We start from the raw sequence: 27,532 nt of genomic DNA, 5'->3' as shown, positions 1-27,532 counted from the left end.
CTATATGTTTGTTGTTTATGATAGGTTCAGTTTTTTACCAACTCTTGCAGCTGCTTTTGACAACCAATCGGTATAGCAGACTGTGCAAGGTAAAACAAATGCCTTAGTTTTGTCCATGTCTATAGGGTTTGATAGTTTAACTTCTACATCTACTTCAAATTACTGCAGTCCTCATGACTTGGGTGATATGATGTATTGCATATGGCCTATTCTACTTAAAAGCAGATTAATATGCTGTTCTTGACAATTCAGAACATGGGGATGCATAGATGCACCTGTCTGTATGTCACGCATATATGTGCAGTGATGAAACTTGGTAAGGACCTGATTGTTACACGCAATAGTTTGTGCTAAAGAATGTCTTTAGGATGTCCCATCAGAATTGAGCAATCATTTAAATAGATATATGAAAACGTAGACACACAGAAAGTAGTCTGATGGCTAGACACACATCCTCCACATAACCCAAGATCATAATTTGTTTTACAACAAAAAGGTCCTTAGCAAGTTTCTTTGAACAAGAACTACTAAAAAAAAGCGTGACATACGTAGGTACTGTTACTACTTCCAGGATTTGCATCCTTAGTGGTGGAAAATAAACAGCTGAAAAAGAATGGAACTAAAGGAAAAATAGCATGGGTTGAAGTCTTCCCTTTCTGAATGGGAATTACTGACAAGAGCACATGCTGGTAGAGATCATACAGAGCTCTTGATGGGAACCTCTCTTGACGTGTTCTCACTGAGTAAGTCTCAGCCCTGTGAAATGCTTGTTACCATGAGGAAATAACAGGTGTTTAAAGTTGCCAAACAATACTGAGCTGTCAAAAGGCCACTGCCAGACTGCTTTGTGAGCGTGGAATTGTCAAAATATAGAACTATGGCCAAAAGCTTTGCATCACTAGAATTTTAGGATTGAGACATCATTTAAAAAATATGAACATGATTTAGATCTTTTATTTAATATCGGATTTTACCGGACGCCATAATAGTAGTACAGTATTTCATGTTAGATTTTTAAATGTCGCATTTTTCAATTTTTGTCAGTTTTTGTGAAGTATATGGAAAACTACAAAGCGGTATGTAATTCAATATGTTAACGTAACATTATTTAGCAGGTTTCATTTGACTTTATGAAGCAAAATGTGTTAATTCTATAGGGTGATGCAAAACTTTTGGCCATAGCTGTAGAACTACAGTATGTGCTCCATTCTCTTATGTAATGATGTTGGATGCAGTGGCTATTACATGACTATTGATAACTGACCGTGGTGACTCTTAGGTATCCCGTGCCAAAAGAAAGGTCAGTCATCTACAGGTAATGACCGCTTCAGAGGACATTAACGCTATAATGTTTTGTTTTCTTTTTATACGGATGTATTTTTTATGTGTTTTTAGGTAATATTTTGGTCTGGATCACTTAGGCTGCTTGAAATGTATGTAGCTTTTAGAGGACTTGTTGGATAATGACTGGTTGAAACGGGTTTAGATTACCAATCTTGCTCCATAAATTGCAACACATTCAGCTTTCATACAGCGATTCCTTAGGGCAGCAACATAAGAACATTATTCCATTACATTATTACATTATTTTCCCACTTTATCTTTTTAAAACAAAAGGGCAGGCGACACATTTCAAGGTATCAATCTATCTTTATTTTAGAAAAAAAAAATACAAATTTCTTTTTAAAGTATTTTTCAGTGACTGCACAGTAGCAGAGCCCAGACTGCCTTCTAATCTGTGTGAGGCTTCTGCTTTATACCTGCGATGATGTGTTTTAAATGCATCATTTACATTATAAATAAGCCAGGCTTGTCTGCATTTGTGGTTTTAAAGCTTTTAATCTCACTAACGGGACAGAATCCGTAACAGCAGTGAATCACACAACACTGCCCGTTCCACTCTTACCCTCTTAACCTGGGTGATTGGCTGCAGCCAGTCTGTGAGTTCCGGGTTGCAGCATCAGTATATGAGGGTGGAGGCTGGGCACGAACAAGTGACCCTGCAAACTGCAATTGCATCTTACCACTATGCAAATGAGCTGGGCAGAATCCGTAACAGCAGTGTATCACACAGCACTGCCTGTTGCACTTGATGCTTCCCATCAGCAGTGCTCACCAATCTTCCCTACAGATGTGATAGCATACAAAGAAGGCATTATTAACATCCAAATGAACTGCTTTAAATTAGGAAGGCAGCTACACCATGTCGTTTTCTACAGCTTTCATAGCAGGCTGTATTGCTTTGTTGCAATAGGAGTCTGGTGAGTGTCAGAAACATGATCAGTCCACTTGAGTCTTCAAAACCAGATGGTAAGCTGGAGTCACAGACTGGCTCAATGGGGTGTTTATACAAACCTGCATCAGTCAAAGACAGGAGTCTCCCACCCTGGTCCTGGAGAGCCCCTATCCAGCAGGTTTTATAGGTGTCTTTACATCGTCAGTGGCTAAAGATGTTAATCTTGACTAATTAAGCCAATAATTGGTTCAATTAAGTAACTCAGAGGTTGGTTGAAACGAAAACCAACAGCCACAGTAGCTCTCCAGGACCAGGGTTGGAGACCCCTGGTCTAAGACATGCTGCTACTCGGCATCACCTCTCCAGCACGGATACTGCCTTGTTTTAGAATTCAGCTTCTCATTTTGATACCAGTCCACAAGCTCCTTCACTGCACCTCACAGCATTCGTTATTCCTCGAGGTTGAGTCTTTCATTGATAGGGTGGCCCATCCAAATTGGTGTTTCATGAGGATTACCCTCTGAACGTATTACAGTATACTAAAGTGAGAAGTCCATGCATAGCTTTAGAAACACTCAAAGGATCTTAATAAAGCTGGGAAGCAGCTGGTTGGTAAGGACAGGAAAGAAGCCATTGAAGGGGTGGGGACAGTTTCACTCTCCAGTGAAATGACCAAGGCAGTGCAATGCTTACCGAAGCCAGGCTTGTTAACAGAGATTTCCTTAACCAGGTGTAGTACCGTAAAATAAAAATAGATGTTCACTTTAACACGTTTCTTTCAGAACTGGACATCTGGGACATGTATAACAAATGAAAGTGCTCAGCCTGGGAGAGTTCTGGGGTTATTGTGTTAGTCACACTAAGCTGCCTCCAGTCAGTCATGTATTATCCTGAAATGATGTAAGCACCAGGTCCCACTGTGTATTTCTGCAACGCCATGTTCGAACCTATTTCAAGAGCCTGAATTTGATCGGCGATCTGAAGAAGCAACATCTTTCAGCGGGCTTGTCTCCCAATGAAAGGGAAAGATCAATGAATAATGAGACGCAAACAGATACTCAAAGCATTTAGGACTTCATTTACCAGATTCATAGTTTATGTCAAACTTCAAAGCACTGGAATTAAAAGCTTTTACACAAAATGGCCAGCGTTTCTATTGGCTTAAGTTGTATTATTTCCTTATTCCACAAAAATGTGTTTGAATGATATATATTTTAATAGTCACGGAAAATGTGTGTGTGACACTGATCCCTGATTTGTTACATCGTGTTACAGCTGAAATATGTAATGTATAGGGCAGGCTACATAAATAGATTAAACCTTAAAGGTATATTACTTTAAGCTGAAATGGCTATAATGGTTCATGGGAGGGCAGAGATCCACCAACATTTCAATTATGGTAATTGCTAGGGTTGTGCCAAGTAACAAGTATACAAAAGTATTCATAACGAGTACAGTGATTTTCCCCCTCCCCGTGTGTAGTTTAATCACGGTCATGTTACAAACTAATGTTATATGGATAGTAGAGAAGCCTGTTTTCTCCAGTTCTGGCCACAAGCAATATGTTATCTTATTAAATTTGAGTTTTTGTTTGAGCCATTGATTGGAATAAGGTACATTCCCAATCTTCAACTTCAACTTCAGCTTTTTGGCCTAAGGGAAGATGGTATTTGAAGATGCTGCTATAAAGCAATAAGCACTGACTGCAAGGTGAGGTAGAGGAGAGAAGAGCAACTACACAGACTGCATTGAGTGGTAAGGCTTAAATGAGGGCTAACCATTATTTTAAAATCATTTCTTTAACTTATAAGTTTTTAATGCTCCATCCTGGACCCTGTGCTGTTGGTCCCAGTCTGACTGCTGTTTGACATTAGAATGAACCACAACACAAGAACCAGGAAGCAGCAGAAACTGTTCATACAGTATCTATAACGCTGTCTTTGAAATGTCTGCATGTTGCAAACTGAAGTATAACATGCAATCATAGAACCAACAGATCTTCAAGGGGAGCCAGTGATAATGTTGCAAGTGATTTTAAAGCCTTGATTAGCACTCCTTTAAATGCCCGGTCATGTTTATTACTGTTTGAACTGTATTTGATTGACTATTTGGAATAGCTTTGTGCAGATGTTTACTGTGTGAGCGGAGCTAATCTGTATGGCTTGGGTGTTTGCTTACAGTATTAGAGGAGTCTGTCTGTGGCTTTCTTCAAAAATGTTACTGTTGTATTCCACTGTATGGCCAATATTGTTCACCAGCAGACAGCACTTGGCTGACTTAATTGGGTCATGCTAAACTGGGCACTACTGGGGTCCTTAGGCAGGAAGTCAAGCATTCAGACTGCAACAGAGCTTGAGTGTGCAGCAACAATGAATGAAGAAGCTGCGCAGTGTGCTGGTGTTCTGAGTGTATAATTGCATAGTAATAGTTTCAGGGGCCAACTATGGAAACCTGGATCAATGCTTTACTAACCATTCATTTTTGAGTCGAATGAACCTGCTTGCTGAGGAAGGGGATACAAGGGTATGAGAGTTTTGCAGTGCAAATGCAGCTTTACTGCAATAACGGGTATTCATTAATAACACAGAACAGATGGTTACAGGGTAGAATGTGAATTGAAGCTATGAGTGGAAGTACTTTTAGTCAGGATTGCTATTTAAAAACAGGGTTTTTATTAGAAGAAAAAACAGTTCAATTAAAGCATTTTGATGTTAGGCCTCGCCTTTCAAGACACTCGGTTCTGCAGATTAATTGCCATCTCAGCCCCACTGATAGGCAGTGAGCAGTTTGATTGCCAGACCAGGTTGGGGAAGAGAAGGTAACCTCAAACGCACGGCCCAGGCAGCAAAGAGAGGTTCAAATTATCCAGCTTGACTAGTATGAACAGCTGCCACTGGCTGAAGGATGTCGTGAAAGCAAGCGTTAACTCCTTAGTCCAATCTTCGCTTGACTTTTGGAGGCGGTTGAAATGATTTACCTGCCAATTGCGTGGTCATATTTGCTGGCGAGTTTCCTGCCTGAAACTACTTTATCTAAAGCAAGAAAAGACACTTTGAAGTTTCTGACAGGATGGGGTTGTACTATACTAAGGTTAAGTACCATTGACAAATCAGTTTCATGCCTGCCACTTAAGCAATGTAACTGCAAGGCTTTGATCACTCGAGAGTAAATGTACATGATGGCTTCCGATTTATTTTTTATTTTATTTTTTTTATTATTATTTTCTCCCAATTTTGATATGTCCAATTATTTTTAGGCTCAGCTCACTGCTACCACACCTGCGCGGACTCGGGAGGGCGAAGACGAACACACGCTGTCCTCCAAAGCTTGTGCCATCAGCCGACTGCTTTTTTTCACACTGCGGACTCACCATGCAGCCACCCAGGAGCTACAGCGTCGGAGGACAAGGCAGCTCTCGGGCAGCTTACAGGCAAGCCCGTAGGCGCCCGGCCACACTACAGGGGTCGCTGGTGCGAGGTGAGCCGAGAACACCCTGGCCAACCTCAACCCTCCCTCCTCACAACCCCTACCCCCCCCCCCCCCCCCACATGTTTGGAGATCTCCCTTGCTAGGTTTTGTTTTTAACCTAGCAAGGGAGATCTCCAAACATGTGTTCTCTAGCTGTAGCCAGTATGTGGCAAGTGCTTTGAGCTTTTTAATAAAAAAACATTGTTACTGCAACAGAATCCATCACCTGTCACAGCTGGTTGTGTATTACTGTGAAGGGGAACCTTTGTGACATTTGTTCATTGAAACTGTACCATGTAGGATAACAAGAGTTGGAATCCCAGTGGATTGCAGAGAGACTCAACTTGTGATATAATGCAAAGAAATACAGCATTTGGACAGAGAAAATAATGTGAATTCTTACATCTAACTAGTAAGTTACAAAAGAAACACAAAGGTTACATTTTAGAAACCAAATGCAAGTGGATTTCTTGGCCTTTTTTTTTTCTTCCGAAACCTGAATCTTTTTTTTTTTTTTTTTTTATGCATTTTTTCTAATCAGTAATATAATCCTATAGATTTCACAATCATTTGCATATCCTGTTTGAACAAAAAATAGGAAATAATCTTTAACGACTGCTTTTAGAATCTAAATAATTGTTACTGGGGACCGTTTTTTGAAAACTACAACACAAAGAAGCCAGTTAAATCATGACACATTTCATCTTGTGGTATATTACTAGAATCCCTACAGACTAGTGCAATTAAAAATGAACCTTTGGGTGTTCTTCTAAAGTAACTGGTATTATTACATTATCTTATAGTGCTGCCCTACTTCTGAAAACCATTCTTAAATTCACCATCCTGCAAACTCCTGTGAAACTGTCCCATTTTTGTCTAGTTCTGGTTTATTTTTTTAAGTATAACTTTGATATGTGGGTTCACTCTCCGTGGGGATTGCTTGCATTAAAATGAGGACGCATTTGGTGTCACATTGAGTGAGTTCTGTAACTTTTTATTAAAGTATATCCAGGATAAGAATAACATTTCGTTTGCTCTCGGTCACACTTTAATGGTAAATGGCCCTATTTTGTGGTGCTTATAACTTGTACTGTCACTGTTACCTGTGCTGTGCCCAGTCCTACAATACATATTAGCACTCTACTCATAATGCAGGACAATGCCACACTGTAACTCAAACCACTGTGTCACAGGTTTCAGTTCCAAAGAGAAAGCGCTCTTCGATGGTCTTCGTCACTAACCCATACTAACCCTACTCCAAGGGAACAAGGCCATGTGACACCATTGCCCTACTGAACACATTGATGAACAATGAGGTTTTAAAATCCATTTCCTACCCTTTATTACTTACCATGCTCCCCTCATGACTGCAGCTGAACTTGTCATATCTGATGCATTTCAGTACCTTTACAGTGAGAGCTTCACTTAACACCTGCTATGCCTGCCTTTGTGTAACTGTAGAACAAATGAATGAGTAACAACAGCATTTCTTCTTTATTCTGTGAATTTACCAGTAACACCTGTATTGATTCAGCAACACATCTTGAGTGTACCGCAAATCATACTTTCCCTGGAATACACTGTAACATCGCTAGAAATGTATAGATTGTGCTGATTATTAAAATAATAATAATATAAACATGACATCTCTCCTAGCCTGTATTAAATATGGTTGTTTGCATGTAAATGTACACAAATAATAGAATCTTGTTTATTTTGCATAGATAAGCCAGTACTGAGTCATATAACTAGCACCAACAGCGCAGTATACAGTAAAATGTAGACAGCATATTCTGGGACAATCGTTTCAATCGTTTCAAGTCTTTTTCATTGAAGACACCGAGAAAGACTTCTAGTCAAAACGTTTGTCATTGAATGTATTCCGTTTCTTTTAGTATTTCTAAATGTAGCACTATTGAGTTTTAGAGTTATGGATGACCTATCTACAGCATCCACTCGATATAAGAAGATCAATTCCTACATCTATCAGTCCATCTACCTATCATTGAATATTCTAGAAGAAAAAGAACCCATTGAGAACAGCAATACCAGTTTGTCTACTCTGCACTTGCATGTTAATTAACACATGTGTTAATAATAAATTACAATTGAATTTTAAATGGATATTTAACCACTGTTCATGACAGAAATGTCAAAAGGCAGGAAACCACTGCAGGTCTCGGCTCCGCAGTAACAGGGTTTGCGTTCCACGAGGTCAATGTCTGTCGTTTCTTGAACTGAGGCTTTTTCAGTCACATTTTTATACCTTCCCGAGTAATCGTACATCAGCTCCTCCCCTGCCAGGATGTCCCGCCCAGCAAACAGCGCCAGTTTGGGCACCACTGAGTTCACACGTACAGGTACCATGAACAAATTGGGCTGGCAGGAGTGGTTGAGGAATCTTCCCACATTTCCAACAACAGCCGGGTCTACAAAAGTTTCAATCATTTTTCCACCGTCTATGTGCTCCTTCACTGCTATGAGGTAATTCATATCACCAGGCTTCTGGGATTGCAATCTTCTGCGAGCTTCAGCCAAACCAATGACCTCTCCTGCATACTGGCACACGAAGCGCCCTTTCGGGATGAACTCCATTGTGTGCAGACCCCATCCTTTGGGCCCACCCTTAAACATCTGAAGCCTGTATTCCAGACCTCTCTGCACAACTCTGTTCTTGCAGGCTTCGCTACATTTACACATGACATTACACTCAAAAACAGGCCTGGAAAAGTCGGTCTCCTTTCCTTCGCAGTCTCTGAGACACAGGTTTTCATGGTACGACTCGCCGTGGTGCTGAAGACAAGAGCAGGAGTCCGGCCTACAGGAAGTAGACATGCAGTCACATCCTAGATAGGTAATCTCACTGGGATCCTGATCAGCACCAGGCCCGCTTACATGCTCTGGAGAGTACTGTGTAACAAAGACATTTCCATTAGTGGTTATACTGGTTTGCCACAGTTTTATAGCAAAAAGTGTGGGGGGTACAGTTTGTAGGATTTGCTATCTAAAGTTGTGCTTACAGTGAGGATATCAGTCATTTTTCCTATAAAATTATCCTTGGCTTGACTGGCACAGCAAGCGCTTGACAGATGGTTTGGATAACGTGGGTGGTCCTTACAAAGATCTTCCAAACACTCAGTAAACAGCATGCACAGTACTGTAGATAAATTTTACAGGACAGAGTCAAAGGTGTTTTATCGCTTTAGTATCAAAGGAACGAAAGAGCTTTAAATCAATGTTCTTGTTAACTTGAGCAACATTATCTCAAATAGAACGTATTCAGCAAAGATTAACCTAGTTTATCACCACTCCACTTGATAATTATTTCATAGGAAAAATATACACTTCATTCACTACAATTCAGACCAGGCACAATGGGCTGTTTTAAAAGGTCAGGCAGAGCAGTAACGGGCAGACATGTTTATAAAGGTTTCTCTCTTTTAAGTTCTAGATTTGTAATGAACACTTCAAGCAATTACAAAATGGAGCCTGGTAATATATTCTATAGTTCCGAGTAACACAATCAATACCATTCAAAAACCTTTAATAGATAGCCTCCATCTGACAGCTGTACTATAGTAATTAGTGAGGTACAAATGACACAAAGCTGCATACATGTATCTGACAGACCTTTAAAACGTCATAATCATTAGAAAACCTTGACCATGACAATCCTTGGTATATTTTTAAAGAGGAGACAATGATCTATTCAGGGATACCAATATATTTAGTAAGAAAAACTCCCCATCCCCAGCTGTACTGCTTTCCTATATGTACTGCGATATGGGCAATACAATCCCCACCCCTAGTCTTGCTGTAAACTGTATGTCACCATTTTAAATGAGTTTCAATTCTAAAGTCCCATTAGATTTGAGAGGGCCTCTACCTGTGGGCTAATGACCGCTCTACTTGGATTCTGATTGGCTGAGACAATCCGTGAGGTTTATAATGGTGCATAGAAGGAACTTTGAATGGAGATTAAACAATATTCAATGTCCTAAAAAAAACTCAACTGTAGCCACAGTAAGCTGTAGTTTTCCGTCACTTGAACAACTTAATACAGTTTCCCTAAATACAGTCCGGAAACTAATCTTGTACGCTGTTCAACTGACAGATGTGCAGAAATGACGGCCCTTATTATCAGTTAGGAAGCGTCTCATTTGAAACTGCATCTGTGTCTCATTTCCATCCCTGGCAATGCAATTTAAACAGAAGGGACTGGCATCTATCCCCATGGGTCTAGCAGTCTGACGTCAGATAAGGTTAATCAGGAATCTATTAAAAGATAACAATCGACGGGGTAAATTAGAAAGGCTTAAAAAGGAAACTTGCGCTGCTTATTAGCTCTACTAAGGTCAAACGCAGTACTTTTAGGAAAGATACTGATCTGAACAGCTCTAAAAAAAAAAAAACCTGATAAAATGTAGCACACAGATGTCTATGTATACCACAATAGGCCATATGGAATGAGGTATGCTCAGTGGAGAGGGACCACTTTGGTGATGGTACTGTACTCTTATGCTGTTACATGTGTGTATCATTACACTCCTGATGTTACCGTTGTGATGTGTGTCTTGCATGATGTGTGTCTTGCATTTTTGTGTTTAAAATCTAAATGACCACATCACTCTAATACAGTACCTGCTTAGTCAAACAGAGACATGACAAGCATGCCTGTGCGATTTTAACAGGGTGGAGGATGGGTCCAAACCAGCGACCCGGCATACAACAAGCAAGCACCTTAACCATTATGTAAAAGAGCCGGTCTGCATTGCGGTTATAGAGCTTTTAACCTCATCTCATCGACAGGGGACAGAATCCGTAACGAACTTTGAATTATATTACACTACCGATGGAAATCATTTCTGCTCACTCAAAAATATATATTTGTAGATATTCAAAATTATTTAAGAAGCATTTGATTACATTTATTGCTTACTCTATGAAGCACCATTGTCCACTGAAATGAATAGGACAACACTAGTACTGTAAGTAATAACAAGGATCACTAGGTAGAAAATACTGCAATTTAAACTTGAACTAAACACTCTGCTTGAATGTATCCTGTGTCAGTGCAACCTAGTCCAAATGGCTTCAGATACAGTGCAAGTATTATGAAATAACTGATTAATTCTACATTAATTCATTCATATTTGTTAGACATTCATTTATTTTTATTGCACTTTGAACCATTACAAAACAGCAGTACATTGCAGCAGCTCTTTTGTTGACAGCAGATTTGCGTGTACAGTATACATTACATTTGAGTCTATTTTATTGTCTATAGTCTATTTTACTTTATATTGATGCTGCAGGTATTCCCCCGCAGGGTGATTTATCCTGGAGTGTGGTCGCTTTAATATTGAAGTTCCTGGCAGGTGGATTCTGTCCATTAGCATTCCCAACAGAAAACCCTGGAGGGCCTCATGTTAAGAGGACGTTTCCACACAAGTAAGGTTTTGGTGCCCTCTGGTGCCCTTTCCTTGTAAATGCATGCATAGGATTACTATCAGCAAAAAAAAAAATCTTAAATAAAATTAGAAAACGAAAGCTAGAATACAGTAATAATCTTGCCCCAGTTACAGAAGACACCCCTATTTACTTTTAGCATTAGTATATATAAACAAGTCAGTATCAAACAAACCAGGTCTATTCTTCATGTCGATTTTCAATTTCTTCTAGTTGGGCCTCTTATTTGCACTAATTCTCTAGTTTCCAACCAGGTGGATAACCTATTATAGTCATATTATTAAAGCAGAGTTGATTAAATCGTATTTAATAGTAACAAGTACAAATCATCTTCTGTTGAGATTAGTTTTGAAACCCTATAAAGCAAAGGCTCACTCATGCCATCCACTGGTTAATGTTATTGCAAGGAGTGTGGAGTTACTTTGTCCCAATCAGATCTAATTCTATTGATCAGTTTCTCGCATGAACTTCATCATTACACTGTATGCACTGCTATCTGCTAATATCCCAGTTAAACCATCAATCCCTCCTTTCCTTCCTGTGTCAAATAGTGTTCTTGTTCTTCTTTTCTGTTCGCTGCTACAAATATTCAGCAATTGCATTTTCTTCTAAAGCAATATCCAGGGTTAATTTTGAAACAGAAATGCAGCTTATTGATTAGAAGCCTATTTTTTTTAATGATGTATATGTTGAATATTTAAACTAATGTTATTTATGCGTTATATTTATCGGTATTACTTAGAATATGTATTGTTTGTGGTGGCTGTGTGTGCTCTCTAGGCAGCAAGGTGTTTGCAGTGCTGTTACTAATATTATGTTGTATATGTTTTTTAATATTATATGTTTACTTTTACGAAAAATGAATACAAATCATTCTAAATGAAGACAAGGAAATAAATAAAAATGCTATAATACCTCCTCTACCAAACATGTTCCACATAATCCACCTGTACGTCTCTCCACTCTGAACAGGCAGAGAGAGATTCATTCAGTCCACATGCCCTGCTCTGAATCTTGTGACTGTTTCCTCCTGTATTGACATTATTATTTACATTTTATTGCTTGTATTCTTAGAGATATCTTCCTTTGCTTTCCTGTCTTTGTTCCGCACATTTGCAATATCTTAACCATTTTCTCCACGGTTATTATTATTACAGGTTCTGTTTTCCCCAATGAGATTAGAGTTTACGTCCTCATTGTTCTTAGCTTATCGGTCCACGCTTTCATTCCACACAAATCGACAACAACCGGCATAGGATACCTCAAATTGTAGCAGAGACTCTTCACCTCGTTCAACATAAACGGCCAGGTTCTCAAGTCCGCAGCACACATCGTATCCTCTCATCAAATTCATTTTTACACGCCAGATATTAGCAGCGTACTATTATTGTTTACTGTATGACGGTAAAAATAAATGTCAAGCATATTCAAACTACTGCGTTCACGTTTCAGTTATACTTCCTGTTATCCTCCGTTCAGTGATTGACTCAGTAGACTGTCAGTTGCTATCACCATATCACTGGTTGGCTGCTTTAAAAGTCAATCACTGCGACATGGTTCCCGCCTCCTCTCTTTTTTTATTTAAAGGAACTGTGCTATTTTCTAAGGTTGCAAATACACCACGTGGCCCAAAAATAGGGCTCCTATTGCAGTAGCCGATAAATAATGCAGTATTTTGGACGCAATGCGCCAGACCAGTTGTAGTGCTATAAAGTGGTACATTGTCACAATGTAGTACACGTACCAAAACTTGACCCTTGTAATGCCAGAAAGTGGTACGCAGTCACATTGAAAGTGGTACGCTGTGAGATTTTGCAATCAATTGTGATGTGATGTGTTTTCCTATTGTCAAACAGAGGTACCATTTACCATTAATTATACATTATTTTTTGCAAACCATTAAATTATACAGAATTTTTTGCAAACTTAAACTGGAAACAGATAATCAATTTCTCTAAACATTTTTATCCAAGCACATTTCGTGCAATTAACTAATAAAAACTAAAGCCCTGATCCACCTGAATTGAATCCAGACATGTTCTTTACCAAAAGAAAGGTACATTTTATATGAAGATATAAATAAGACCTGTTAAAAACTAGAAGTGATAAAAAGTTATAAGAAAACCGTTCTGAAATTCCTACAGACACAAAGGAGACAGTGCTTAACACCTTTAACACAAGGACATGTCAACTCTGATATGCAAGGGTGGAGAAGGAGCGTCTCTGGAGGCAGGGGAGTGTAGAGGAGGTAGAGCCAGTCTTCTAGTGCAGGCGGAGTGGAGAGGTCGGTGGGGATGTAGGCAGAGATGAGAGTCTGGAGGTAGTTGGGTGCAGTCTGGTCAAGGCATCGGTAGGCGAGTACAAGAATCTTGAACTGGATGTGAGTGGGGATCGGGAGCCAGTGGAGTGAGCGGAGCAGTGGAGTAGCACAGGAGAAGCGAGGCAGAGAGAACACCAGGCGAGCAGCAGAGTTCTGGATGAGCTGGAACAGACGGGTGGCAGACGCAGGGAGGCCGGCCAGGAGGGAGTTACAGTAGTCTAGGAGGGAGAGTACCAGAGCCTGGACGAGGAGTTGCGTGGAGCAGTTGGTGAGGAAGGGTCGGATTATTCGTATGTTGCTCAGGAAGAATCGGCAGGTGCGTGCTAGAGTGGAGATGTGCTGGGAGTAGGAGAGGCAGGGGTCCAGGGTTACTCCGAGGTTCTTGGCTGAGGAGGAGGGAGAGAGCGTGGTAGATTCCAGAGGAATGGAGATAGAGAGATTGGGGGGGGAGAGATGAGAAGGGGAAGAAAAGGAGGTCAGATTTTGAGAGGTTAGAGACCTTAGATACAGAATCAGATATTTCAGGAATGGAGCATTTTAAGAACCACAACTTACTGTGTGTTTCTTGTTTGTTTGTTTATGGGTAACTAGGAAAGATCCCTCATTGTAATTGCATGCAATTTACAGTTTTAAGATAAGTGATTTTGAGGGAAACACTTATGGTTAATTCTGTAAAAGTTGCTTTGACTAATTACTTGAATGCTATTTCTGTCTACTGTATCATGTTGTACAAATAAATCATTATTGTTTAAACAAACTGGATAGTCTTGAATCAAAGGGGAATCACTGCAAACTGTTTGTTATAGCATGTTTTTCAGAGTGTGACATGGCAAAGGATTTGCATACTGTAATGAACACTAATTGCTAAATTAGTTAATAATTCGATTTTTTTTTCAAAAAGCTGTAACTCCTCCTACATTCACAAGTAGACAATGGTGTGATACAGTAATAATGTGCATGCTACTCTTTACAGAATTTGAATTTATTTATCATAAATCTTGCATATGTATGTTTTCTGGTTTATAAAAACTATTTGTATTCTTTTTAAATCTTGTGTTTTGTATTTATTATAAAGTTTACAAATACAATGTTTATTTTATTGTACACTGCGTGGGTTGCTATTTACACTATTTATATATTTTTTATTGTGCATGATTGTGAAAAAATCAAAAGCATATATGAAACATGTGTGTTTTAATTATTTTACTATGTTTGACTGGCACACGGGCTTAAAGAGTTAATAAAAATGTTATATTTTGGTTTTATTTTCTAAATAATAGCATTTTATAGCAATTTCAGGAGTAAAAATAGAAATTAAATTAATTGAAATTTGACACTGCTTTTGTATAGCTTGATAGACAGTGGTTTCCCAGAAACGTGAATTGGTTTTACTTTCAGAGTGACTCGATTTGGAAGATAACGATAGGTTGCGGATGCAACCCCGGTTCCCTGAAAGAGAAAATAACCATCAAGGTATGGGACATTGCCGTCAGGCAGTAGGGATTGGCTGAGCTTTATGTCAAAGCTGCCGATAGGCCTCCGCGCAAGCTGCCGTGTAAGCCCGCCCCCCTGGGAGCTTACTATACGCAGCGCGCGGAGAGTCACTTCCTCTTTTGCCCTTCAGGCCGTGAAGGCCTCCAGAGCGACCTCGCGGCTTGATGGTTATTTTCTCTTTCAGGGAACCGGGGTTGCATCCGCAACCTATCGTTCCCTTTCAAGTCGAAAATAACCATCAAGGTATGGGAACAGTGTACCCAAGCCGTCGCGAGGGAGGATTCTCGGCAGTAGGACAGCCTTACGTCATAACGCAACTGCGTAGGCAGTACATCTACACATATGCGGAGCTGCGCCTCAGCGTCTATGCTCGCAATGACACCTGTCCCAAGGTGGAATAGTCACACCATATTGTCAACCACTCTAGACGTCCGCAACCTGAGGCGTCATAGAGTGCAACACAGATGCTCCAAATGACGGAGCAGAGGATTCCAGTACATTTAACCGGTAGAACCTCGTAAATGTATGTGGTGTAACCCAACTGGCTGCAGCGCAAATGTCAGACATTGGCACCCCTCTAAAGAGGGCCCAGGATGTTGCCATACCCCTAGTGGAATGTGCCTTCAACTGCCCTGGTGGCGGAAGGCCCATAGTATCATATGCTAACTGAATAGCATCCACTATCCAATGAGAAAGGTGTTGCTTAGACAACAGCTGACCCAAAATTTTAGAACCATGGCATATGAACAGCTGTTCTGTTTGCCTCACAGTCTTTGTGCGATCAATATAACACCTCAATGCCCACACAGGGCAGAGCATGTGTAACCGCTCTTCCTCTGGGGAAGAAAAAGGAGGAGGATGGAACGCCATCAACTCGACTGGTTGGTTCATGTGAAACGGGGATATGACCTTGGGTAAAAAGGCTGGATTTGGACGCATGGAGACCTTAGAACCGTCTCCTGCGAAACGAGTACATGATGGATGCACCGAGAGTGCATGTAACTCGCCCACACGTTTTGCTGATACCACTGACAGCAAAAACGCAGTCTTAATAGACGCGAACTTCATATCCACACTGTGGAGAGGCTCGAACGGTGCCTTGGTAAGGGCTTCTAGCACCACATCAAGGCTCCAAGACGGTAAACTGGTCGACCTTGGAGGCCGCAAGCGTCTTGCGCCCTTTAGGAACTGAGATGCCAGGAAATGGCAACCAGGTGATAACCCGTCAATGCGTACATGGCAAGCCAAAATAGCGGCCAAATACACTTTAAGTGTAGAGGGAGACTTACCCTCATCTAACAGCTTCTGCAGAAACTGTAATATCACTGCCATAGGGCAGGAGACCGGGTCATGGCCCTCAGCCAGACACCAACTCTGAAACAATTGCCACTTATACGCATATTGCGACCGAGTAGAGGGCGCTCTCGCACTATGAATGGTGGATATAACCGCCGTCGAAAGCCCTAAGGCTGACAGGCGCTCCCGCTCAGGGGCCAAGCCCATAGCTGCATGAGCTTGGGGTTCGGGTGCCATAGCCCTCCTTGGGCTTGGGACAACAGGTCCGCTCGCAGAGGGAGCTCCCTCGGGCGACCGTGCAACAACTGCACTAGACTCGGGAACCATATCCTCCGAGGCCACCGAGGAGCGATCAGGATCACTGTCGCTTGCTCTACCCTGACCTTCTCCAAGAAGGCGGGGAGCATCGAAATCGGTGGAAATGCGTACAGGAGCCCTGGCGGCCATTCGTGAGCCAGTGCATCGACTCCTAGGGGGCTGTCGAGGTCCTTCACCGAGAACCATAGGGGGCAGTGCGTGGTCTCTCACGAAGCGAAGAGATCGACTTGCGCTGTGCCGAACCAGTCCCAAATGTGCTCTACCACCCGAGGGTTAAGACGCCATTCGCCTGCAAGAGGACCTCCTCTGGACAGGAGATCCGCTGCGTAATTGACTCTGCCCGGTAGGTGAACCGCCCGCAGAGAGGCTAAACGCGGTTGAGCCCAAAGCAACAGCCGTGTTACCAACCGGTGAAGACCGGGGGACCGCAAGCCGCCCTGGCGGTTGATATACGCCACTACCGTGGTGTTGTCTGACCGCACTAACACGTGCTTGCCTAGAAGCACTAGCAAGAAGTGCCGCAGGGCAAGGTCCACCGCTCTGAGTTCCAGAGCATTGATGTGGGCTGACCTCCAGGGTCCTGACCACACTCCGCGAGTCCCCGACCCGTTCCAGACTGCTCCCCAACCTTGGTTGGAAGCGTCGGTCGTAATAACCTCCCTTCGGAAGATGGGACCCAAGCGTACGTCCTGGCGGATGTTCGACGGAACTTTCCACCAGCGCAGTGCTTCCCAGCAGGTTCGGGATACCCTCAACCTGCGGTGTTTGTCTCTCCGCGGATGCAACGCGAAGGCATTGAACCAGGCCTGCAGAGGTCTCTGGTGTAGTAAGCCCAAAGGAAGGGCTTGCGAGGCAGCAGCCATCAACCCCAGCATGCGCTGACACAGCTCCATGCTGACTGTTTCTCTCAACCTGAATAGGGAGAGACACCGCTCTAGTGAGGCAACTCTTTGTGTCGACAGGGTCGCTTCCATGGACACAGAGTCCAGATGCAGACCCAAGAATTCGGTCTGTTGGCTCGGCACGAGGCGGCTCTTTTCTGAATTGACCTTCAGACCTAGCCGCTGAAGATGGTCTGTAACCATCACTGTGTGCTGTGCCAACTGCTCCTTTGACTGCGCGCAGACGAGCCAGTCGTCCAGATAGTTCAGCAGTCGGATGCCTTGAGCCCGCAAGGGGGCTAAAATGGCGTCCATACACTTCGAAAAGGTTCGAGGAGCTAGAGACAGGCCGAATGGCAGGACACAAAACTCGTAGACCCTGCTCTGAAATGCGAAACGTAGGTACTTCCTGTGACCCGGACAGATGGGAACGTGAAAGTATGCATCTGTGAGGTCTACGGTGGTAAACCAGTCGCCCTGCCGGACAGACTGGACAATGTGCCTGTGCGTAAGCATCTTGAACGACAACACCCGTAGGTATTTGTTCAGTAGTCGCAGATCTAAAATAGGACGGAGCCTGCCATCCTTTTTTGGCACTAGGAAGTACTTGGAGTAGAACCCCTGGTCGGTCAGAGCAGGGTCTACTAGTTGAATGGCACGCTTCTTGAGCAATGCCTGTATTTCTGCATTTAGAGCTGAGAACTGAACCGAGTCCTTCACTGCAGTTACCACCACTCCCCTGAAGGGGGGGGGGGGGGGGGTTTAACCGGAATTGAAGGGTGTACCCGGTGAGTATAGTCTTGCGCACCCAGATGTCATTGGTGCATTGTTGCCAGAACAGAAGCTGTGGAACAGTGTAGGGGTGGGTTAATGGCTGCCGGGGTTTCTCAGGGCTGCTTAGGCTGCGCTCGCTCACGAGGGGCCTGACCAGAGCCACGAGGGCGTGGTCTGCTACCTCCTCTGGGGCGCCACCCTCTGCGCTGCAGTCTTGCAAACGCGGGTTGGCTGCGTGCTGAAACCCCCTGTGCTCGCGCATTCAGCTGAGCCAAAAGCTGTGCAACTGCACCCAGCTCGGTTCTAAGTCCGACGGATGGGGACTCAGGCAGGTCGCGAATCAGCGCCGCCTGGTAGACTGTCAGGAGGCTGGCCACGTTAGACAGTCTAACTGCCTCTGTAGCCGCAGCATAACCCTTTTTTAGGTGGGCCTCCGTAATCCTACACTGCCTGTTAGGGCAGGAAGGGTCCTTAGCCAGCCCCGATAATGTTGGCGCCTTACTAGCGCGGCGAACGCGGCGCCCACTGGCGGAAAGGACGCTAATCCAGCTTCGCTCGCCCGGTGCATGGTAAAAGCCGAAGCCTTGCGAGAAGTCGCCGGGGCTCCCCAGGTGGACTGCACCTCCTTAATAAAATCCGGGAACGCCGGGAGCATCCTGGACTGAAGGGGCGGAGCCGATGGCAACTCAAATAAAGAGTGTCGTGTTGGCTCTGACGCAGGCCAGTCCACGCCTAAGTGACGGGCTGCCCTCTCCACCACTGACCAGATAGGGTCATTAGTATCCAGCACTTCAGGGTCGTCCTGCCCAGAGTGCTGGGATGCCACCTCAGGCTCTGTGTCCTCAAAGAGCGGGTCTGCATCAGATGCGTCCCTTGAGACAGCATCGGCGTCCCACTCTACTTCCTGGGGCACTGGTGGAGGAACCGTCAGCTGACTAGTGCTGGGTCCGGTTACTAGCTCTGGGGCCCGAGGCGCCACATTTGCTAGGGTCATAAGGAGGGATTGTTGTCCCATCATGAGCTCCATAAATTGTGACATCTTGGAGGTGAGCTCAGCCACCCCAGATGTGTCCTGGTAACGCCTACCCCTCCGAGGGGAGCGAGAGTGCCTTCTCCGGCGAGGCGATCGAGACCTGGATCGAGACTCCCGACGGGGGCGAGCCCCGCGAGAGGAGGGACTGCGGGAACGTTCCCGAGCACGTCTGGCTGGAGATCTCTGACCAGCTGTAAGCTGGGAAGATGGGCTCAGAGGGAGCTGAGACGTCGCCGGCAGCGACACGATCGATGACGGTGGGGCCGAGACGGTGTGGGACGAGCCCGAGGATGGGGAACGACCTCCAACTGCCTTCCTCGCTCTCTGGCGAATGGTGCGTGTCTGAAACCCCGCACATAGCTGGCAGTGTGCCCTATCTGCCAGGGCAGATGCGGCATGGTCCGGCCCCAAGCATGCGACGCAGTCTTCATGAGGGTCGCTGGCAGGCAACTTGGCCTGACAGGTCACGCAACGGTGGAACCCAGACATAGTAGAACGCCGAAGCGTCTAGTATTGACGTCAAGCACCAAAGAGTGTGCGTCGAGCACTGTCGCGTCAAACGCCGAGGTGCGCGCGTCGGACGCCTAAGCGTCGGACGCCTAAGCGTCGGACACCAAGCGTCGAGCACCTGAAGTGCGTGCGTCAAGCGCCGCCGCGTCGAGCGCCGAGGTGCGTGCGTCGAGCGTCGAGGGTGCGTGCATCGAGCACCGAGCGCCGAAGCGTCGAGCACCGAGCGTCGAGCGTCGAGCGCCGAGGTGCGTGCGTCGAGGGTGCGTGCGTCGAGGCGCCGAGCGTCGAGCGTCGAGCGCCGAGCACCGAGGTGCGTGCGTCGAGGGTGCGTGCATCGAGCACCGAGCGCCGAAGCGTCGAGCGTCGAGCGTCGAGCGCCGAGGTGCGTGCGTCGAGGGTGCGTGCGTCGAGCGTCGAGCGCCGAGGTGCGTGCGTCGAGGGTGCGTGCGTCGAGGCGCCGAGCGCCGAGCGTCGAGCGTCGAGCGCCGAGGTGCGTGCGTCGAGGGTGCGTGCGTCGAGGCGCCAAGCGCCGAGCACCGAGCGTCGAGCGCCTAAGCGTCGAGCACTGAAGCACGGAAGCACCAAGCGCTGATGGAACGTGCACCGAGCGTCGAGCACCGAGCACCGAAGCGTCGAGCACTGAGCCCCAAGTGCAGAAGCACTAAGCACCAAGCGCAGAAGCGCTGCACAAAGCGCCGAAGCGCTGCACCAAGCACACAAGCGCTGACACCAAAAGCGCCGGAGCGCGAGCGCCGAAGCGCGAGTACCTAGCGTGGAACGCTAGCACAGACGCCTAAGCGTCAGCTGACCCGCCAAGCGGAGACGCTAAGTGCTGGTACAGTGTCTGATGCTGTGCAATACCTACCTGAAAGGTGCTGGGGATTTTGCACGTTGGTGGTTGTCTTCCTCTGTATAGTGAAGGGAATTTTTTTTTCTTTTTTGTGGACGCTGCAGAAGGTAAGGGAGTGTAGTGCAATACCACGTGGCGGGAACGCGCCGCGGGGGGGGGGAACACTGCAGAGCAGACTACCCGCACACACACACGGTCTAGCCTAAGCAACACGCGTCCGAACACACAATATACAATATATATATAACAAAATATATATATACAATAAAATATAAATATATATACAAAATATATATATACAAAAAACCCACACAATAATAATTAAGAACAGAGGAAAGACGGGGAGACCACGAAGAACGCGATGCCGAAGCAAAGCGAAAAGGAATATATAATGTTAAACAATATATAATCCTAAATAATAATACAATAACAATAATAATAAACAATAATAACTCCGGAGAGTATAACTGAAATAAACTCGGAGAAGGGGATAAACCAGCTTCTCAAGCCTAAGCTTTAGTGAGTACAATCAGTTAAATAGCTCTAAGTCCTACCGCTACTGATGCTGAAGGCAAAAGAGGAAGTGACTCTCCGCGCGCTGCGTATAGTAAGCTCCCAGGGGGGCGGGCTTACACGGCAGCTTGCGCGGAGGCCTATCGGCAGCTTTGACATAAAGCTCAGCCAATCCCTACTGCCTGACGGCAATGTCCCATACCTTGATGGTTATTTTCGACTTGAAAGGGAACTCGTTTCTTATTTATAGAAATCACGTGTCATCCTGAAAGTACCGTACTTGTAGCCTGCTTCATTTTCTTATCAGTTGCACAGTTACAGAATGCGGTTGTCATTGTGAAATAAGTCAGTTTAAATGCAGTATTTATACATTTATAAATGTGTGGCTTTTAAAAAATGATGACAACGTTGCCATGTTTTCTATATACAGTGTACAAGTAATTATCTGGATGCATTCCAACAGTTGCCTTAAACCACTGTACGAAATAAGCACAGGTAGTTATTAATATTAAAACAAATTAATATTAAAACACATATATAAAGAACAAAAAAGGCAGCTACAGGAATCTGAATGCATTTATACTGTGGGCTCGGTTTTTTTTTTTTTTTTTTTTTTTTTTTTTTTTTTTACAAATGTTTTCATACTAACTTTTGTACTTGATAACATTAATTTAAAAATTAAAGTGATGGTTATTATGAATACGTGTTTGTGAGTAATTAGCTATTAACATTTAACATATTGAGTGCTTTGATGTATGTTTCAATAGTAACTAAATCAAGTTATTATTCAAACTCATAAATCTCGTTACATACCGGTAACGGTAATTCATTTATTAAAATGTTTGGATAGGCTACTGCTATTTTATTAATTACTGTCTCGTTCACAGTCGTCTTAAAATAACGCTAGAATATGTTTTGTTGGAAAAATAATAATAATAAAAATAAAAATAAAAAGTTTTTTGACATTCAAATTTTGCAGCAGATGGATTTATTTTCATAAGTTTTGCTTTGGATAAATGACGCAGCTGCGCTCCGATTTTTTTTTGGGGGGGGGGGGGGGGGGGGGTTGCAAGCCAATTAATGTAATTTTGCAAGGTGTATTTGGTTGCAAACAACAGTGGCGCAAGGCTCTTGTTTCCCCCTGTGTTGTGCGCATTCGTCTTTTCTGCGCGTGACAGTTCCGCGTGAAAGGTAACGGTTGGACGTTTTAGTTACACAGTGTTCAGAAATTGGGATTTAAGAGTCATGTTTTTGTGCACGTTGTACTGGTTTTACTCAAAGAGATTCCTGTTCAGGTATTTATGAATGGGAATAATAAGAGACATGCACTTCTTTCTTGTTTGATGACCAAGAAAAATAACTGCATTTCTAAAATGTTCAATTATACAAAGGTGCCTAATTTAAAGGTTTGATAAAAACAACTGTTTAGTTTTTGCTATTTATTTTAAAATTATAAAATATATTATAAAGTGTTTCAATTTTTTTTATTTTCACCCTGCATATTCCAGAGAAGGAATCCACTACTCACATTGCATTCTAACTCCCAAGGGAGGCTGTGGGTTGCAATAAACAAAATCCAGGGAAAATATTACACTCAGCCTATGGCTTCAATATTTATTTAATTGAATAAAGGTTTAGATTAGGTTTATTTATAATGTTACAGGTTTAAACTCAAACTCAAACCTTTATTTACCTAATGCCTTTCTAAACATAAGAAGGATAGAAAATTAAACAGGATAGATGTACTTTCTGGAAGTCACATGATTTCTACAAATAGGTAAAGGTTTTCTTCTGAAAGTGAAACCAACTCACATTTCTGGGAAACCACTGTCTCTCAAGGTATATAAACGCAGTGTCAAACCACACGCAGGAATATTAGAGGGCAGATTGTTTTCAAGGGTTTACATTCACTCTTTTTGTCTTGATATTGTTTAAAATTTATACAAACAGAAAGGAAATGTCTGCTCAAGCAATAACAGAAGGTAAGAATTTAAGTAAAGCATTTTTTTTATTGTGTGTATTTTACTTTCCCATGTTCAATGTCTGGAAAGCGACTCAACCAGGGAGCAAAAGACAAGGGTGTCAAATCTCGCTACTTTGAATTTATGAATACACTGCCTAAATTGCACAGGATTTCAGAGAAGGAATCCACTACTCACGTTGCATTTTAACTCCCAAGGGAGGCTGTGGGTTGCAATAAACAAAATCCAGGGGAAATATTGCACTCAGCCTATGGCTTTGGGCTATATAATCCCTGTCGGCCAGCATTACCCTCCCTCGGGGGCAATCATTCTGATATATGACTCAAACTGTAGTCCATATTTGCCATATGTTTTGGTATGTTGAACACATTTCTCTTTAAATCCAATGTCTTTGTGATGTCATTCACTGTATAGCTTATGATGTAACAATATACTGTTCTTTCCTATTTAAACCTTCAGACATCATGGTATCTAGTCTATTTATCCATTTATTTTCTTTTATTCTTGTATACTGTACATTATTTAATTTAATTTTTTTTTAAATCACAAACTTTAGGGCCTCCATGGTGTGTCTTTTCCTTGTAAAGTGTTACTTGTATTGGTTCATTTACTTTTTTTATTTCTTATATTTCATAGGTGGTTCTGTATTCTTTTAAATAATTTTGTACCTGTCTCTCCTACATATTTAATTTTATTACATTTTATGCAAAATATACCATATACAAGGTTGCTATCCTTGCATGATGGATTTTTTTAAAGACTAAATTAATATTTATTTTCATTATTTCCGACTTCACTTTTATCTTTACCAATATATTTGCACACTCTGCATGTGCTTTTACAGGTTTCAATGTCCCTTAATGTATCTAGGTTTACTGTGGACTAAAATGTCAGCCACAATTACATCCCTCTAAAAGCTACGATCAGTGCTTTTGGAAATATTTTTTTCATTTCTTCTGGATTATGAAGTATAGGTAAATGCTTCCAAAGAATTTTTGAAATGTTGGGTAATAATTTAGAATATGTCATTATTCTACTTTATGTCATTAAGTACTCTCTTAACCCTCTTCCCATTTCTTATAGTCAAGTAGTTCATGCCTATTGAGTTTGTCAACTTTTCATGTGGTACCTGAAACAACTATAGGGTAATGTCACTTGAGAACAAGTGAGAAAATATTTAGATATGTTCTTTGTTTATTTTATGTTATCATTCATTACTGCACACCCAACCCAAATGAGCACAGATATTTTTATATATAGATTGCTGATTTCCTGTAAAACTAATCGGATTAAATCAAGCTGTCTTGAATTGTCGGAACTAATGACTCGAAGTGACTCGAGCCAGATAGACTCGACTCGACTCTTCAAATTCAGTGACTCGACTCGACTTGGCAAATTCATTGACTTGACTCGACTCAACGCTTGGCATGTCACTGACTCGACTCAACTCGACACTTGGCATGTCACTGACTCGACGCTTGGCATGTCACTGACTCGACTTGACTCGACTCGATTCGACTCGACGCTTGGCATGTCTCTAAAAATGATCAGTTGATTCACTTTAAACTTGCGTATAGATTTTATGCTACCCCATATCGGCGGTTTCAGATGAAAATCACTCCTGATCCTCTGTGCCATGGATGCTCTCAGGGGGAAGTCGTTACCTACCTGTATATGTTTTGGGAATGTCCTATTATTGAAAGTTTTTGGAAATTTGTAGTTACTGTTCTGTCCAAATGAATCGATGTTAAGGTGCCACTGTGTCCTGGATTGCTCCTCGTTGGAGATGATTCCCAAATTGTCCTTAATTTGCAGACGGCAGCTAAGAAAGTTATTTTGAGCGGTTGTGTGTATAGTTGTGTATAGAGGAGGCTGTGTGGTCCAGTGGTTAAAGAAAAGGGCTTGTAACCATGAGGTCCCCGGTTCAAAGCCCACCTCAGCCACTGCCTCATTGTGTGACCCTGAGCAAGTCACTTAACCTCCTTGTGCTCTGTCTTTCGGGTGAGACGTAGTTGTAAGTGACTCTGCAGCTGATGCATAGTTCACACACCCTAGTCTCTGTAAGTCGCCTTGGATAAAGGCGTCTGCTAAATAAACAAATAATAATTGCTTAGGGCTACACAACCTTTCAGACATTATACTTTTGGAGAGGTCCACTAGGACGTTGTGACCACAATTTTTATGTTTATTTTAAATGTGGGAGCCCCCACTCCCTAAGTTTTATTTTATTTTATTCTATTATGTATTTATTATTGTTATTTATTTATGTATGTATTTATTTATTTTACCTTATTTTTGACCCCCTGTGGCAGGATGGCTTGCGGTGGTGAGTTGTGGTGACATCACGGACCAGGAAGTAACTGAACCAAAACAATGGATGGGCGGGTGAAAGCGGAACGCAACGGCGTTCAGCTGATTTTTATTAACTAAATAAAACAAAACAAAAGATTTAAACAAAACAACAAAACACAAAACAAAAAGGCGCGATGGCCAAACAAACAGAAACAAGTATATTTTTAAATATAGCAATTGTTTTTCTTTCGCTCGCTCGCTCTCCCGTGTTCTCCCGTACTCTCCCCTGTACACTCAACCCCGCAGCACTGACAGCTGCAGGTTCTTATACTCTGGCCAAGGGGTTAACTAGCTGTTAATTATCTTATTACCCCTCGGCCACAGTCTGCACGCGTTTGGTAAGGATGCGTGACTGTCAGCTAGTTAAATAATCAGTAGCTGATCAGTCATGCATCCTCACAGGGTTTTTAAATATAAAAAACAATAAAAAAAGACGCAGCGCTTTTATCCGTGCCGCAAACAATACAAAAACAGTGCACATATAAATATAGGGGCGGGACACTCCCACACACCCCTATGTCCTGTACCATATTTTGCATACTTTATTGTGTTTGTATTTTGTTTGTTGTTATCATTAAAACCTAATAACAATTTGTTACATAAATAAATAAATAAATAACTATCTCTTTTTTACAGATGAAGAAGGCAATGTGATCCACAGAAAAACAGTTCCAATTAAAGGTGTTAATGTCCAACATAATGTCTTCAGTGACCTAAAGACCCCAAACCTGAAAAGGGAATTCACCAAAATCCATAAAAATACATCAAAAAGGCCAAGCACTACCATCAGTTCATGTCGTATAGATGGTATTGGAGCCTTAAGAATGATTGACACAATCGACAGAGAGGGAGATGCCTTTGCAGATTCTACATACGCTACAGCTGGGACTTACGCATCTGTGCCTGAAAATAAACCTGGCAAGAGGATTCCTAAAGCTGGAGCTTTTGCAGAAGCTGGAGTTGGACGTGCCAAGGCAGAATTCAGTATGTTTGAAGCAGAAGCCAAGGGCCCCAATGCAGCAGCAGGTGCTGAAGTCAGTGTTTTGGGAGCTTCTGCAATAGCCAGAGCTGAGCTGGCAAGTGCCTCTGCATCAGCAGGTCCTGTAGGTGTGAAGGTTGGGCTGGGATTTGACACAGGGGCTTCTGTAGGAGTGAATGGAATTGAGGTAAAGTTCTTGGGAACCGGGTTCTCGATTGGTCAAAAAACGAGTGTAAGTGTGCTTGGAAGTGAAGTGTCTTGCTCAGTCATGTAACCAGCATAAGTGAAAAGCGCACTTAATATAATAGTAGTGTCTTGCTCAGTCATGAAAAGTGCTGCTTGCCCATTTAATAATAAACAAAGGTTTAAACAAAACAGAACACTTACTCAAAATAAAAGGCATGTTAGCCAAAACAGACAAACAAAACAGACATAGAACAAACAAGTATTGTGCTAGTCTAAACTAGCACGCACAGCAATTGTTATTTTAAGATTGACTCTCGTTCCGCCCTTAACACAACAACACGACTCTGCGAAAGCTGCTCTTATAGTGGTGGCTGAGGGATTTAACTAGCTATCAATTATCTTATTATCCCTCGGCCACATTTCGCACAGGTTTAATAAATCTGTGTGACTGTCAGCTAATTCAACAATTACTATCCGACAGTCACGCATTCTCTTGAGATGTCCTATAACAATAACAAATAATGGCGGACGAGTTTTCAATTACCTGAGCACTCTCCTAGCCCCGTTCCTATGACAACCAAGAGATAAATCTGAGGCCCAGGCCAGCTCCCCAAATTCTTGAGAATAGAAATTCAATGTGTTTTTGCATTAATGAGATCCCTGTTTGTAAGTGTAGCTATCTTCAACGTCAGAGAAGAGCAGTTCTTTGTTTCAAGAGTCTAGTTAGTCAGTCAGAGAAAAAGGGAGCTCACATCAACACCTTTAACCAACAGCTCCAAACAACATCCAGCAAAGCACCCATTAACTAATACAATAGAAGAGAACCCTCAGCGACTGGATTATTATTGAAGAAAAAGGAACATTTATAAAT

General features: G+C 42.8%; 2 protein-coding genes across 3 annotated transcripts; one reads left to right on the top strand and one right to left on the bottom strand.

Annotated features, from left to right (window-relative positions):
• Nucleotides 1–6,220: 6,220 nt before the first annotated feature.
• Nucleotides 6,221–12,663, bottom strand: LOC117412151 (histone-lysine N-methyltransferase SETMAR-like). Of its 2 annotated transcripts, none has more exons than XM_034020162.3 (2): nt 12,461–12,663; nt 6,221–8,614 (listed from the first exon to the last, which is right to left on the bottom strand). In XM_034020162.3, exons 1-2 carry the CDS (start codon nt 12,503–12,505, stop codon nt 7,832–7,834), a joined length of 828 nt encoding a protein of 275 aa, XP_033876053.3. In that variant the 5' UTR covers nt 12,506–12,663; the 3' UTR covers nt 6,221–7,831. The 2 variants fall into 2 exon arrangements, with proteins under 2 accessions (XP_033876053.3, XP_033876051.3); XM_034020160.3 differs by having other exon boundaries at nt 6,223–8,614; nt 12,435–12,663.
• Nucleotides 12,664–23,006: 10,343 nt separating this feature from the next.
• LOC131697658 (uncharacterized) lies at nt 23,007–27,269 on the top strand. The gene is made up of 2 exons (XM_058988197.1): nt 23,007–23,144; nt 26,133–27,269. The coding sequence occupies exons 1-2, from the start codon at nt 23,120–23,122 to the stop codon at nt 26,747–26,749; spliced, it is 642 nt and encodes a 213-aa protein (XP_058844180.1). The 5' UTR covers nt 23,007–23,119; the 3' UTR covers nt 26,750–27,269.
• The last annotated feature ends 263 nt before the right edge of the window (nt 27,270–27,532 follow it).

The sequence above is a fragment of the Acipenser ruthenus genome, chromosome 16 (genome assembly GCF_902713425.1).
Source record: "Acipenser ruthenus chromosome 16, fAciRut3.2 maternal haplotype, whole genome shotgun sequence".
In the NCBI taxonomy this organism is placed as follows: domain Eukaryota; kingdom Metazoa; phylum Chordata; class Actinopteri; order Acipenseriformes; family Acipenseridae; genus Acipenser; species Acipenser ruthenus.
This window is presented reverse-complemented; position numbering and strand designations above follow the sequence as displayed.